The 16,651-nt window shown below is 39.0% G+C and overlaps 1 protein-coding gene across 6 annotated transcripts in view; it reads left to right on the top strand.

The window, feature by feature from the left end:
* The window catches only part of LOC138058914 (radical S-adenosyl methionine domain-containing protein 1, mitochondrial-like), a 31,293-nt gene extending 18,413 nt beyond the window's left edge, over positions 1–12,880 (top strand). For 3 of the 6 annotated variants that reach the window (XM_068904369.1, XM_068904367.1, XM_068904372.1), the window contains 2 exons: positions 3,284–3,396; positions 8,093–8,398. In XM_068904369.1, the coding sequence (XP_068760470.1) occupies positions 3,284–3,396; positions 8,093–8,267 (288 nt within the window). In that variant the 3' untranslated portion in view covers positions 8,268–8,398. Of the gene's footprint in view, positions 1–3,283; positions 3,397–4,238; positions 5,055–8,092; positions 8,399–11,909 lie in introns of those variants that run through there. The other 3 variants (XM_068904368.1, XM_068904370.1, XM_068904371.1) reach the window with 3 other exon arrangements.
* The last annotated feature ends 3,771 nt before the right edge of the window (positions 12,881–16,651 follow it).

Raw genomic sequence — 16,651 nt, forward strand, 5'->3', positions numbered from 1 at the left:
CCTCTTCTCCGTTCTACTTCTCCTGCCCCTCCCTCATCTTTCCCATTGCCCCTATCCTACCCCACCCTTTTTTCACAGATCTACCCCCCTTACCTTCCAGCCCCCTCCTTGAATACCCCTTAAAAACTACCCCCCCCCCCCCCCCTACAACACTGATAAAATGGCGGAGTCACGCCAATGCAATCGCGTAAATGAAATCGATTTATTTAGAGAAATACAGGAATTGAAAAGACTCGCAAATAAATTGTTATTCAAAAGATGATTTTTGCAGCAAGGCCAAACATTTCTTGAACGAAAAACAGAGAAGAAACTCGGCCTTTCAGGAAATGAGGATCGATCTGAGCCGAAACAATTAACAAACTGGGAACATCAGATGATAACTCAAAAGAAATGGGCTTACAGCAAGGGCAAACTCTTCAAAGGAAACAACAAGAAAGTAGTTCCAAAACGGGAACTATTTCAGATCTTGTCCCAAGTACACAGTCGAGTTTCTCACAGAGGACACAAAAAATCAGCCAGCAATCAGCCTACTTCCTAAAATGCGGGCAGTGTCCCTAACCTTACATGAAAGCTAATCATTCAAAATAAGTGCTCAGTAACCCAAATCACTAAGCTGAGCATTTGACCCTAATGACTAAAATTTGTTGGCCTTTGATAACGAGAGAACAATTTTACCCAGTTTTTGAAAAATTTACCAAGTAACAAAAAAAACTAAAACTAACCAGTTGAAAATAAACATTAACTGAAAACATTAACTGCAACACATCAATTGTGAAACAGTTATTTGATGCAAACCGTTCTCATTTACAAGGGAAACAATTAATATCACCTCTCTTCATTAGATACGGTGCAGGAGGGTCGTGAAGGGGGGGGGGGGGGGGGGGTGGGGCCTAATCCCATTTCCCAGCAAATTGTTTTTTTCAAATCCCAGCTCAAGTCCCCACAATCCCAGCCTGTGTTGCTCAAATTGAAATCCCATTCCCATTTTTCTATTGTTTTCGTTTCATGAATCCCAGTCCGAGCCGCACAAAATCCCATTTCCCAGCCTCTAAAAAAGGCAAATCCCAGCTCTCATTTTACCCCTTCACGACCCTCGTGCAGGGCAGTCATTGAGGGCCTGGGATTTTCCCTGCCTACCTAAAGTTTCATCCCCACCTATTTAAAGAGAGGAACAATAGAGTTAATGCAACAAAATCACTGTTTTCCCCACTAAAGTTTCTAATTTCCCCTCCTACTTAAAAGGTTTGTGACAGCCTTGACATTGTATCATCATAAATTGTCTATATGGTTAAGCCAGTACTCTCCTGCTTTTACTACCTTACTTTGTGTTTCATTCCCAGTCAGGGTTTTATATTATATACTGGATGTGCCAAACTGTAGGTATTTAACAGCTTTCATTTAGGGGGTGAGCCCTGGTTGTAATTCCTCTAGTATATTTTATAGAAGTCTCATCATAGAATGCAATAAGCATCAAATTAATGCTCCTTGAATGTAGTTTTGAATCCAAGAAAGTAGCCTTTTGTTTGAACGTTATTTTTTTTTATGTAATAGGTTCTGAAAGCAAAAATAGGCTGCAAAGGATCTTAGATTTTTCTGAAATTTTTTGAAGCAATTGACATTGTGAGAAATATTCAGCCAAACGGTGTCAGCAATATTTTTTGTTTTGCATTTGTTATCTTCCATCAAAGTTGAAAATAGTGTTTTTGATAGGGAATTTAGACAAAGTATGGTATAAATCAAACAATTAAGAAAAAAACATTGATTTGTACATCAAACTCTGTTAAAATAGTCCTGAAAATTTGATTTGAATCGGACAAAAGCTTATACAGTTGTAGCTCCGTAAAAGGGCAACACGTTGGCAATATTCTAGAGCCGAGAAAACGCAAGTAAGGCTTTTATGGTGAAGTCACGCTTTTGCCGCAACCCACTAGATGTGCTTTTCAGGGCTTTTTGAAAAATGCATGATGGGCTTAAATCTTTAATAAATCGATACTCTATTGTCATAATGTTTCTCCACAAAAAAGGATTTTCAGTAATTTTATATTCATACCTATGCCGAGACCTTAAATGAACTCTCTAGGGCATTAAAATGTTACATTTATGTGCATAACGAAAACCATTGATTGATTGACCAATTAGTCTCTGGTCAGTGAAAAGAATCCCTTGCCTTTGTAGCTGTCCTAGATAAGTCCATCCTTAACATACTTTTGGATTTTTCTTTTTTGGATATGGACATTGTCATTTTGTGAATGTTGTTGAAGTTATGGAGTGAACCATCCCAAGTCGTTTGACCTGTAAAGACGGTGGTGGACAAAACACTGACCCCTAGTCCATCGACTACCCTAAAAGTACTATTTTGAATGTGTACTATTTATTGGTCTACATCGAAGAGGCATCTTAAACACTCATTTTAATCGGCATTGATCAACAGTATTTAAGTTAAAGAGGTTAGCTTTCGATAACAATTGTTGTGATGGCCAATTACTTCATGTAAGTGAAGTGAGACTCGTGCAATTCCTGGATTTAGTCACTTAATTCAGTTCTTTCAGTAGTGTAATATTTATGTCACGTATTGTGTGACATTCAAGTAACGGTGTTCTTTCGTCGTTACCAAGGCATGATGGGTTTGTAAGAAAGGGAGTTAAAAATGTGCTTGAAATGGTTGCTGTGTGTATTGACCTCGTGGCCCGTGTGATTTACTTTGTGTTCGATAATACCACATTAAAAGTTACGTACTCATTCGAAATAGTATTTTTTAGAGGTAGTCCCTTTGTGTAGTCCATGGGGGTAGTCCATGGACTGGGGGTCAGTGTTTTGTCCACCATTTGTTAAAACATTAGGGCAAAAAAGTACCGTAGGATGGAAACCAAGGAAAAGAGTATGCTTTAGCCTCTTTTCTCGTCTTTTTGCATTTAGTATGACACAATTTATTCCATAACTTTAGCGCTGTTTATTAAAGGAAAAAAAGAACCCATAGGTGAATCCATTGGGTGACTTTTTGTCCAGATCCTTTAAAGTGCCAATCAAGTAATAACTGCTGCTTACAATAGATGACGGACTTCTCGAAATAAAGAGGAATTATGTTTCTTTTTTAAAAAATTCATCTTCAGTTTCACTTGCAGAATGAAACTGTAATTATTTTAAAAGTTCAAACACCATTCTACCTAGTACCTCTATTTAAAAGGCCTCTAAAATGAATTAAGCATTTTTCTTTCATATGCACTTTAACGTTATCCTAAAGGAATGGTTTATTGAGATTGTGATTGAATAATTTTGTTCGCAGAGGTGGCAGACCTTCTCACCATTTCCCAAGTCTTTGTCACTGTATGATGCATTTAAAGATAACTTGGACATTCAAGACTTAGTGAAATCAGGCCTCTTGATATTGAGTGAAAAGTATGTTTTAATTCTGTTTTCAGTTATGTCAATAAAATTGTAGGTTTAGTGACGACCACTTTGAGTGTCCTATGATGAACTCACTTATCTCATTGGATTCACAGAACATTATAAAAAGGGTCAAGTTTGAAGTAAAAAATATGCTGTTTCTGCAAATTGAAAATGGCCATAAATTTTTGTTTCATGAAACGGTCTATCAGTGATGAAATAATAATTATGTTCAGAATAAAGGCCAAAAATCTATCATAATTAATTGTAGAATTACTTTGCTTGATTGCTAGTGCTCACTTGGCCTGGAAGTTGCCATTGTTTACAGTCATTTTTCAGTTTAACAGGTTTAGCTTTAGTGAATGTTTCACTGTTGAATGACAGAGTGAGAATGTAATTTGCAGAATAAGCTAGTTTCAAATAATTTATTATTTTGTATTTTTTATTTAAGAGGGGAAAAAAGGTTTATCCATACAGAGGTCACTGCTGTATTTAATGTTAATAATTAACCTGTTTTGTGAGAAGGTTTTTTTTTACTTTTGTTAGACACCTTGATCATGCAGAATAATTCCCCAATTGATTGCACCAGTCTCCAAATTACCTGTAAACGTATTCTTGTAAGGAACCTTTTTTAGGTACAAGGTTTAATTTTCCCTAGGATCCGTATCCACCAGGGGCGTAGCGTCCATATACTCACGTACGCTCGTGCGTACAGCCTAAATCCGGGAATCCTTATTCCGTGGAGGCATTATTTTTTTTTTAGTCATAAAATCGGACCAAGTTTTTTAAATTTCGAATTAAACTGGTGTCTCTGTGTGTGAGTATTTCCAGTATCTTTTCATTAACCCATACAGGCTTGGCCAAACGGATCCAACATCATCCAACATTGTTGGACGCTATTGAAAGTGTCGAACGAGGTGGTCAAACGAATGCGACATGTTGGATCAAGGATTTTGGACTCAAGAGTCTGGAACCAAACCCTAAATCTACCCAGAATCCTTAGAAATCAAACTCTCGCCATGTTGGCGTTTTCAAGTTCCTTTTAAAATTATCAATAGAGTCACTCTCTGTGATAGAAAGAGGACGGCTGTTTCAGAATCTGGGAACTGCAATAGCAAATGCCCGGTCTCCAAAGATCTTGCACCATGCAGGTGTGAGGAACCGTGAGAAGACCCAGGGCATCACTGCGTAGGAAGTAGCGTCCCGGGGTCTTGACTTGCAAAAGATCCTGCAGATATATTGGCGCCATGCCCCTGAGAGCTTTGAACACAAGAAGGGCTATCTGTTCGAAGAGAGATTGCTAAAGCTTTCTTCGCTCAGACATTCAAGACTTTGCTCGTTCACCATTCCGTAGCTTGAACTGACCTACCAAGGCGCGAAACAGATGTAACGAATAAACTATCACCATGGATGCCCATAGCAAAAAAATACTCTAGGGTTAGGGTAAGGGTTACCTTAACCGTATACCCTTCAAAGCCCCCACACAGTGTCAGTCTTCAGTATCACCAGCGCCCCAGTTCCCGTTTATTTTTTAAGGATATGTTATGATGATCTTATAACAGAGTTTTCGACGTCTTGCCCTTTGCTTGTACTGTAAACCCCCTGTTTGTGTTGTAGCTTGCTGCAGAGAAAACTCCGTAGATGAGGAAAATAAATAAATAACTACTGCATTTTTCTTCGCATTTATTTGTCGAAATGTCCTTCGAAAATAGTCGGAAATGGCAACCTAAATTTCAAACGTTTCTGTGGAGCATGCCCCCAGACCCCCCTACTTCGGAGCGCCTTTGGCGCTCGAGACATTCTTCGTGTGCGTAGACCTTCAAAATCTCACGCTACGCCCCTGGTCCACAACATGCAAGTTCCATTCCAACTGTGAGAACACAGTTTAGGGTTAATAGTGTAGTAGTCAAGACCACAATATCAGGGAAATTGTGCGTTTTTTTATAAAAGCATGAAACTTCTCACCAATCTCAACCAAGGGACAGTTAACAATTTTGGATATAGAGGCATGGCTAAAATGTCCTATAAATAAGCTGGTTTTGAGAAAAATGCTGACGTCAGCAGTTTTCTTGAGATATTTTCAAGTGTAGAGCGTGGTTTCATTAAAAAAATATTGTTGAACGTAGTGTCAAGACTTCCAGAAGATATCAAAAAATATTCAAGCATAATATCACCAGGGATTAGAATTGTAATAAGCATAATGGTAAGAAGAGCACATCAATAATATAACTTTCAACTAAAGATGTCATCTTAAATTAGATCTTGTTTTGCATCATTTTGTTAGTTAGTCAGTAAACACCTTATATACTTTGAGAATGATGCGTTCCACACAAGACGCTAGAAACATGGCTCTGACCACAAAAGCACAGGGCTGTGCACTGAAGGTTTGCTTCCGAGCACTTTCACAACCCTCGCAGGCTTCCTAGCAGGAACAATAAATGAGCTCCCAGCGGCTTTGCTGGGCTTGTGGAAAATTTTTTGGCCACAAAGGTTTCCATTGACCATTCCTCTCCCATCCCCATTCAGCAGGACTTGGAAGCTCTGGAAGTGCTACTGAGGTGTATTTGACCCCAAACATGGCTACCTTGATACGATTCTCCGAGGAAATGTTGCTTTAGAGCTGCAGAATTTGGGGGAATCCTATTTAAACTACGGGAATGCATGTGAAATAGTTGCCGTCTTGCCTTATCCACAGTCTTGATGATATTTCAAGGTGTAGACAGGCCAAATACAACCCCTATTGGTGAAGATAGGAAATTCAAAGACCTCAGATTCGTTCATTAAGCCCCATGCAAACGGACGCAACAACTCCCTACTTTGTTGCGTCCGTTTGCACGGGACTAAAAGTTTGACCAGTTTCAAACTTCGTGCACAAACGTGCAAACCGACGCAAAATGTAACACCCAACATTGTTGGGGGTTGTTAACCAACAATGTTGCGTCCGTTTGCACGGGGCGTTAGGGCTTTCGCAGCCTGAATCTTTGTCAGAGTGTAGAAAACAGGAATTCGTAGCGGTTTTGGTGTCAGGGACAACCATTTCTTAGTCATGTCATCGATGTGGTCTCCATGATGGAGAGTATTGATAAACGTTCTTTCGCTTTTTGAGAGGTTTTTAATGCCATGGGTAATGCCACCTCGAGATAACTCTTACATGAGAAAGAAAACTATACTGAAACCACTTAATTACCCATGGCATTAGAAAAAGTCTCAAAAAGCCAAAGAACTCATCGATGCTTTTCATCACGGAGACCACATTGACGACATGACATAGAAATGGTTATCCCTGAGACCAAACCTTCCACGAATCTCTGTTTCTACACTCTAACAAAGATTCACAAACCTAACCCAGTCGGAAGACCCATCATATCAGGCTGCGATGGCCCTACTGAACGAATCTCATAATTTGTTGATCACCTACTTCAGTCTATTGCTAAAACACAAAAATCATACCTTAAAGGTACCAGAGATTATTTAAACTCTATGGAGAAAATTACAGTCTAAAATTAAATGTCACAATCCTTGTCTCAATGGACGTTACTAGCCTTTACGCTAACATCCCGCAGGGGGAAGGAATTGGCATTGTATGTTGAACATTCTATGAAAACAACCCTCCGATTCCATCTCACTTCTTCAGAGAAATGCTAAGATCTTGATAGAAAATTATTTCCTTTTCAACGAGAAAAACGTGGAGCACGGATCCGCAGTGGGAACGAATATGGCATTATCTTTTGCTAACATTTTCATGGTGGAAGTTGAGACAGATATCGTCAACCAAAGTCCTTACAAAGCACTCATTTGGAAAAGATACATTGAGGACATCATTTCTCTATGGATCATAAACAAAAAAGCAATCAACAACTAGCGGTAGTCAATAGCTATCATCCTACAGCAAAATTCACGGCTGAGATTTCAGATACTGAAATACCGGTAACGTTTTTGAATACATATGTAGATAAGGGCGAGAGATTCAAAAAGGTGAAAAAGCACTCTATTTGAAGTCAATTTTAGCGAAAGAATGTCGGCTCTACAAAATGAACAAAAATCAGTGGCTAATCTCAAACATATCATAAAGAACAAATGGCATCTTACATACAAAACCAGCCCTTACCAAGAGGAATCTTTAAAACCCCTCCCTAATTTCACATTAAAAAGGGAGGTCTTTGAGATAGAACAAAGCTCTGAAGTCTTTGAAATTCAATTTCTTATCTTGCTCAATAGGAGACGCGTTTGGCCTGTCTACACCTTGAAACATTTTTTGTATGCTTCACTAAAATTTCATGCTATTTACAGAGTGTTACTGATAATCAAAATAAAGGACGTTTAATATGAATACGACATTTTGCTGGTTTCTGGATCAAAATAACACATTTCTGAATAGATCTGTAGCTGATTTGAAATTTCCTTTACAATTGACAGGAAACTACATGAAAAAGTGAACCCCGTTAATTACCGTTGCATGACTTTTTGGGCATGCCTCTGTATCTAAACTTGTTAACTTCATGAAGGCCAACAAACATGCAGAGTTTGATTCTTCTATCATAAAACGCACAATTCCTTCTCTTAACAGCCTGACTATAAGTAGGGTAGTAATTTTTAGTTTTAAATGGCTCCACAATGTATATCGTGCAATTGAAAATTTGAAAATTGAAAATTTTATCCATTTTATTTTGCCTCTAAATATATTGGTCTATCATTTGTTTATTTTCAGATGTATAAGGACTACTGACAAGGGAATGTCTGTTGTTGACAGCATTGTTCCAACATTGTTGGTGCATTTAGAACGTAAAATGTCGGGTAATGACTTCAACAAAAACAAGAGTATTTTGGTTCCTGAACTCTCTCTCACTCGTCCACCATTGCCATTAACTTTAAGGAGAAGATAAATGATATCGTTTTAAAGAGCATACTCATTAGGTAATTTATTTGAGTACCCCTAGGGGTACTTTAATTAGAATATTTTCTGTACAAAATTACCAGTTAAAGGTTAGTGAAAATAAATTGCATGCAGTCACATTAATAGAGTGTACGCTGTTTATGAGTCAATGAGTTAGTGCAGTTAGAACCAAACCAAACCATAAAATGAAAGCTAACATTTCAGAGAGTGCTTAGGCCTAATCACTGAAACGAGGGCTTAGGCTTAATCATTAAATTATTACTATATTGACTGTGAGTCTCATTGACGCATGCCTCACATTATAATAGGGTAGGGCTACACACGTAGGCTATAACATTAATATTGAAGCCACCACACTTTCATTGAAAAGAATATTGATATTTTAATACTCCATTTTGCTCACCCATTTAAGGTGGAATAATATAAATTATTGACAATGATTCAAACCCTAAATTAATGCGAAAACACTTTTTCTAAAATGCTAAGGCCAGATTCAAACCGTCAAAAATTGAGATAGTAAAATAATTTAATTATAATTCTTATATGTTTCAATATAAAAGTTTCCCTTGGACCTTAGGATCACTTATCTTTCTTCAAAAATGGTCACCTCAAACTACGTAGGAAAGGTAAGGATTTTACGAATTAAGAAACTGCAAACGTTTTTGGTAGATGGTTTAGGTAGCAGTAAATGTTCCCGAAACGAGATATCTTATTCCCTTTGGGGGACATTGCTGGAACTCAGGGCACAGCCTAAGGGTCCCCTAATCAGTGATGTAGTTGTAGAATCCTAGTATGAAGGCATGTCAGGGTCTATGTGCACAGTTCAAGGATACCCTTACAAGGAATTTCCTAAGGATTCTAACCCTAAGGTTCTTGATAGGCCTGAAGGATGGAGAAAATACTTTGTTTGAGGCGTACAGATACAGTAGTACTTAATAGGACGGCTGCTTGTGGTTGAAAGGCATAATTCTCACAAGTTACCTGATCATTGAACCCCTTTTACGATTCCATACTTCTTGTATGACCAAACATTCTTACAAGTTACTTGAGCATTGAACCCCTTTTACGATTCCATACTTCTTGTATGACCAAACATTCTCACAAGTTACTTGATCACTGAAGTTTCTTTACGATTCCATACTTCTTGTATGACCAAACATTCTCACAAGTTACTTGATCATTAAACCCCTTTTACGACTCCATACTTCTTGTATGACCAAACATTCTCACAAGTTACTTGATCATTGAACCCCTTTTACGACTCCATACTTCTTGTATGACCAAACATTCTCACAAGTTACTTGATCATTGAACCCCTTTTACGACTCCATACTTCTTGTATGACCAAACGTTCTCACAAGTTACTTGATCATCGAACCACTTTACGATTCCATACTTCTTGTATGACCAAACACTCTCACAAGTTACTTGATCATTGAATCTCTTTTACGACTCCGTACTTCTTGTATGACCAAACGTTCTCACAAGTTACTTGATCATCGAACCTCTACGATTCCATACCTCTTGTATGACCAAACATTCTCACAAGTTACTTGACCATTGAACCCCTTTTACGATTCCATACTTCTTGTATGACCAAACGTTCTCACAAGTTACTTGATCATCGAACCACTTTTACGATTCCATACTTCTTGTATGACCAAACATTCTCACAAGTTACTTGATCATTGAACCCCTTTTACGATTCCATATTTCTTGTATGACCAAACATTCTCACAAGTTACTTGATCATTGAACCCCTTCTACAATTCCATACTTCTTGTATGACCAAACATTCTCACAAGTTACCTGATCATTGAACTGATTCCATTCTTCTCGTATAACCAAGCGCTCTCACAACTTAAGTAGACGTATAATCTCAAGCTGTTCTCTAAGTACTTACAGTGTCCCCTTGTTTGAGAATGCTATGACCCAGTAACTACATTGCTGAAAATGGGGGCCCTTATCCTCTGCCCACAGTTCCTAAGTGGTTTCCCAAGGACAAAAAGATCCTCTTTCAAAAACATTTGTTCTCCAATGGCATCGTGGTTTTCCGGGTTACTGGGTATTACTAACTTGTCCTTGAACTCTCTCTAATGATACCATAACTCTTTAAAATCAACCCAATACCACCACAACTTTCTCTGTTCCTTATTTACGGCTTTAAAAAGTTGAAGTTTAATTAAATATGTATCAATTAAGTCACTGGATATGAAAACAAAATAAACTCTAGTAAAAGTTAACCATTTTTGTAGCTGGACACGGAAGAATTCAAACAAGACCAGAAAGAAAAAATTGTAATATTTTGTAGTTTGAGCGTGATCCGTTTTTTGGAAAAATAAGTGAGCCTCAAATTTCAAGGGTTGTTTTTAAGTTTGTTGGACTATATATAACAATAACATTAAGTAAAGTGCGATCGTCCGGGTGAGTGTAGTCCTGAGAAGGACTGTTTGAGATAACATTGACTGACGTTTCGACAACCTGAGCGGAAGTCATCTTCAGAGTCAAGTGATTTGTGTAACGTCAGTAGATACTATAAGAACTCCGGTGGTAGATGTCATTGGTAAACTTATTCGTGATGTTATTGGTCGACTGTCAGTTGAGCCTGGATGTAATTGGCTGGGAAGACTAAACAGTGATAGGTGCGTTTCGATCCGTCTATAGGTCTAAGGTCAGTACGTGTATCGTAGAATACGTTGGTCAGTACTGTGAGAGTAAATCAGTGTGTTGTTTGTCTGTTGATGTCGTCGATGAGTCGTTTGTAGGGTGCGGGAAGTTGTAGGCATCGGTTTTAGAACAGACGCCTATAAACCGATGCCGACAACTTCCCGCACCCTACAAACGACTCATCGACGACATCAACAGACAAACAACACACTGATTTACTCTCACAGTACTGCCCAACATATTCTACGATACGTACTGACCTTAGACCTATAGACGGATCGAAACGCACCTATCACTGTTTAGTTTTCCCAGCCAATTACATCCAGGCTCAACTGACAGTCGACCAATAACAACACGAATAAGTTGACCAATGACATCTACGACCGTAGTTCTTATAGTATCTACTGACGTTACACAAATCACTTGACTGTGAAGATGACTTCTGCTCAGGTTGTCGAAACGTCAGTCAATGTTATCTCAAACAGTCCTTCTCAGGACTACACTCACCCGGACGATCTTACCTTACTTAATGATATGACTCCTGGGTTCAAACCATTTACAATTTTATATATAACAATAAAATGATAGAAAACAACTAGGAAGATTAATAAGCTGTGGAAAACTTGACAGGGAAAATGGCATGTAATTACCTATGTCTCTATAATTATGTTTAATGTAGAATTAATAAAAATATTCGTTTCTCTTGGTATTTGGCATGGTTTAAGTATAAAAATAGTTTGGTTCAGTTGTTGAAAGTAAATTGCAATATTATTTTGACGGTTTTCTTTCAATACAACCCAAGTGAGGATACAGCTAATGGCACTTTAAAAAATGAACAGTTGTCATTAAGACTAGATTAATAATAATATGAGCATAACTAACTTATAAAAGGGATCACCAAAAAAAGACACAGTTATTTCATACACTTTCACCCTTACCCTAACATGAGTTATTACTGTTTAAGGAACTAACTGAAGTTGTGGTGACAGGGCTGCTGTCACTACTGTAGCTTACATCGTTGGCATAAATATTAATCATGACCTGATGATCATCATCATCTGGCCACCAATACTCTGCTTCACCAAGATAGAGGTATGAGACATCAGAAGAGGAATATCCACTGGCGGAATATTGAGGACTGGTTAAAGTTCCATTGCTTCCTTCGGAGGATGTGACTGCACTATAGCGCGGCCCACTGTGATCAGAGTTTGAATTTGAATTGTGTGCTTCAGTGATCACCTGACCATCATTGTCAAAACTTTGTTGCCTGCTGTTCCTCCGTGTTACCGTTGTGAGATTTTGACCTGTGGTGGTATTTCGCCCACTTACAACAGATGAGGAAGTTTGTGTGCATGTACATAATGCTCCCATTCGAGATCTGCATCTATTGAAACCAATGTCACTGGGAGAACGCTCCCTTCTTCCGTACAAAGAACTCGCTGCAATAGGTGACCTACTGCGGCTTCTTCTTCTGGGTGTTGAGGTGGACGGTTGTAATGATCTTGATTGCCTCCGCTGCCTGTCCAGCTGTGCCACGTAATTAGTTGCAGGGCTTGATCCTAACACAGAATTACCCTCTGAATTTCCTTCAAGACAAATCCAAGTTGGAGTTGGTTGGCCTATTATTCGGTACACAGGTGTTGCTTCTCTTGACTGTTCGTTGTCTTCTTCATCATCAGAAATCAAAGATATCAATTCAGGGTTGCTGTGGCTTTCACAGGTGCAAGAACTGGCACTGGTTTCTAATGAATGGCTGTTTGTTTGCTGTGCATTTTGAATTGCCTGCATACCGTGCTTTAATTCATTTACTGTCTGCTCTAGGGTAGAAACCTTCCCCTGCAAATCTGTTGTGGGCAAAAAAAGATAAACAAATATATAAACCAATGAATTAAAGCTTTTAAGCCTTAAAAATAAAGTGTTACACCGCATTACCATTCAGTTCTGGTATTTGTTTCCTTTTTATGCAGAAGTGTGAACTTACTATAAAGATTTCAATTAAAGTACACACACTTCCAGTTTGAGGTCGAGGACTGGAACTTGTATCAATTTGAACTTAATTTGGAATTAATTTTAGCCCTAGATTGGAGAAATGACTATGAGGCTCATTATTCTGGAAATTTTGTGGCAGTTTATCTTCATAATTTCAAACGACCGTTTTCTGTTTAATTTTCTGATTACCTCCTGCCAACAACAGGAAGTGAAAAAAGAGAGGCGAATTTTCTGGTTCAATGATCGCAAGGTGATGGTGTTATAACCGAATATACACCTTATTCCAAAATGGCCGCCATTTAAATATTCTTTTGTTTTATTCAAATTAGCCCTTGATGCCTCGTTCTTAAGCTTGAAATTCAAATGAATATTTTATCTTGAACGAGGCAACAAGGGCCAATTTGTATCCGCATAAATCAGCGGCCATTTTGGAATAAGGTGTATTGTGTCAATCAGATCGCATCATGTACAGAAGAAGTTATTATATTAAATTCCCAACCAGGAGCATATGCATCTAGGAAATTGTCCTTTTACAACTGATTTTCAATGATCAAATTGTCAATATATAAAAACTAACAAGTAATGATGGTTATGAGCCAAAAGAAAATTTAAAAAGTGAGCAGAAATCTTTGTATGAAAGAAAAAAAATTAAGGATAAAGTCAGTTCAAAACAACATCGTAGAGAAAGTGACGGACATGGGGCTTTTACCTTTACCTTTGAAAATTAAAAAAATGTATAAGTGTCCACAAAAGTTATTGCCTTATTGGAATTTCCCAATGTAACTTAAAACATCAATCTTGAGCAACTTGTTAAGTTAAGTTGTACACAAGAAAATGACCTAACTTTCTTGCGCAAGGGTTCCAGAATCTTTTGCCAGCAATGAAATCACTCCTAATAAATCGCAGGTATCACCGCCCCATGGCTGATTATTTTGGTTATGACGTCACATCCGCCCGCCCGCACAGACTGTTGGGGTGGGGGTGGGGAGGCGGGACATCCTCTGGGGACGGGAGTGTTCGGGCAATTTTCCCTGGCGGCAAATCGCGTGGCAGCGGTGCGTTTGGCAACCCGCGTTTTTCTGGCGGGAAATCATATTTAGTACCACCCAACTGCCCGTGGTGGACTAATGCAAATCCTGTATTTTAATTGGCTACGCTGCTAGAGTAATAGTCCTCGAGTAGCGAAAAGCGTGACGCTTTCTTTCGTTTTATTTCTTCAACTTGCATTTGTTATTGCCTTTTCTGTCCGACTAGTTGGGTGATACTAATTAACAATTGGACTCTTCGCCCTCAAGGGCCACGGGTCTAATTGTTAATTTGTGAAGAGCAACTGGATAAAGATTAAAGAGCAAAAAAGAGCACATGAGAAGAGGCGACGAAATTTGAGAAATTTAAGCGAAGAAAGCCTCGAGAAAAGCCGCGAAGAGAGCAGAAGAGAAAATTTCAATGAAGAACACCGTAAGGCTGAGAGAAAGAGAGCGAGAGGAAACACTTATTTACAACGGTTAGCTTTCAGGTAATGTTTTCCTTCTTAATCAATATGCCTCGCTGCCTCACATATTTTATAAAAGTCGCTAAAAAACGAAAAAGACGGCCTGAAAACGTTTGCAATTCCGTGTTGACAGAGATTCTGATCTACCTTGGCCTCAGTCTGCATTTTAGACCCAGTCTGGGCTGCAGTTTGCATTTTATACTGACCGACTTCAACAATCACATTTATAGCGGAGCTCAGAAGCGGGCCAGCTGAGCACCATAGGTAAGATTTTATAGGAAATCTATGCATGCGAGAAATTTTGCTTATGACGTCACGTACGTCCGCCCGTACAGGCTGTCGGGGTAGGGAGGCAGGAGATCGTCTGGGGACGGGAGTGTTCGGGCAATTTTCCTTGACAGCAAATCGCGTGGTTTTCTGGCGGGAAATCACTTTAGTGACCAGCAACGGGATAAAGAGCAGGAAAGTGGAAGAAAAGCAAAAGAGCATGAGACAAGAGGGGACAAAATTTGAGAAGTTTAAGCGAAGATCAGCCTTGAGAGAAGCCGAGAAAGGAGAAGAAGCGAAAATTTCAATGAAAATCACAGTAAAGCTGAGAGAAATAGAGCGAGAGACAAAACATTATTTACAACGGTTATCTTCCAGGTAATGTTTTCCTTTTTTAGGTCTTAATCAATATGCCTCACTCCCTTACATATTTTGTAAAACTCACTAAAAAAACGAAAAAGGCCTGAAAACGTTTGCAATTCGTGTTGACAGAGATTCTTACACATTTCAACCATCACATTTATAGGTTTTTTTGTGTGAAATGGATGTCCAGTCGTGAGCTGCTTTGTTTGACTGTGAAATTTCAGTCGAGTAAGCGAATTTAGTACGCTTTTGTTGTTGTTCTAAACTGAAGAGAGAGGGTGTAAAGATTGACGGTCAAACGGAAAATGTTGCGAAAGAGATCACTCTGCATGTACATTCATTTTTAGTTGTTGATTACAAGGTCGGTTACGGTTTGCAAGGCTTGTTTGTTTTCAGCTGTCAAGTCACAGGTGTCTGATCACTGTAAACTGTATACCGTAATAAGCTTAATGACGATTAATTTTGTACTTAATGCAGAAGCATAATTATTTCCATTAGCTCCGCTTTTAGCCATTAGCTCCGCTTTTAGGCTTGGCTAAATGTATATCCGAATCTATATATTAGGCTTTTTGTGTGAAATGGATGTCCAGTCGTGAGCTGCTTTAGCTGACGGTGAAATTGCAGTCGAGTAAGCGAATTTACTAAGCTTACGTTACAGGAAGCATAATTATTTCCATATACACTATATTGCATTATGGGGTTAGAAACGGGAGCTCCGCTTTTAGGCTTGGCTAAATCTATATATTATAAATAAAAATGGTTCCAAAAATCCATATCAGCACTGTACTCCTATAGGGTTAAACAGATACTTACCTCGAACAAGTGCCTTCAGGCTGTCCACACAATTATGGTTAGCAGCTTCGTTAAGTTTATATTCCATGCCACAGCCGTGGTTGGATAACTGCGTACAAACCACCTTCCTGTAGGGGCATTCTGCCTCGTGACGTTCCTTTTCATTTCTTGGGAAAGTATCTTGGCATCCCTCGTTTTGACAGGACATTCCATTGGGGCCGTAGGGGCAGCGACGGATGTGGTTGCCAAGTTGTTCATAGTCCACTATTGTCGTACAGCCTTGTTCCAAATAGTTGCATCTAATTCGGAGTTTAGCGAGGATATTTTTTAGCAAGGGCAGTGGTGGCCTCAGGTCACCAGGGCGCAATGGACTTCGGCAAGTTGGACAAGTATTTCTATCTTCCAACCACCGCGAAATACATTCTCTGCAGAAAACGTGTTGACAAGGCGACTCAGTAGGGTCCTCGAATACATTTGCGCAAATGCAGCAGATAAGTTCCGGATCGACTTGCACGAACCTCTCTTGCTCTATACCCATATTTTCACTTGTTAATAACTTTAAACTTGCATTCCTTGCAGAGAAGGCCCTCTCACAAAAAATCGTAGCTGTGTGATAAAAACTTCCGCTTGTTTCTAGGTAACCCTCAGTAACCCTTGGTTACCCCGGTCACTTGTACCCAGTTCTTATGGTCACTACTCGGGTCACGTAAATCCGATTCTTTTCCGATGGCCATTCGTTCTGAAGGATCCACACCAAATAAGGTCATTCACGGAAAATAAATTATTCACGCCATCGATCCTGC

Source organism: Montipora capricornis, chromosome 8, assembly GCF_036669925.1.
Source record: "Montipora capricornis isolate CH-2021 chromosome 8, ASM3666992v2, whole genome shotgun sequence".
NCBI classification, from domain to species: domain Eukaryota; kingdom Metazoa; phylum Cnidaria; class Anthozoa; order Scleractinia; family Acroporidae; genus Montipora; species Montipora capricornis.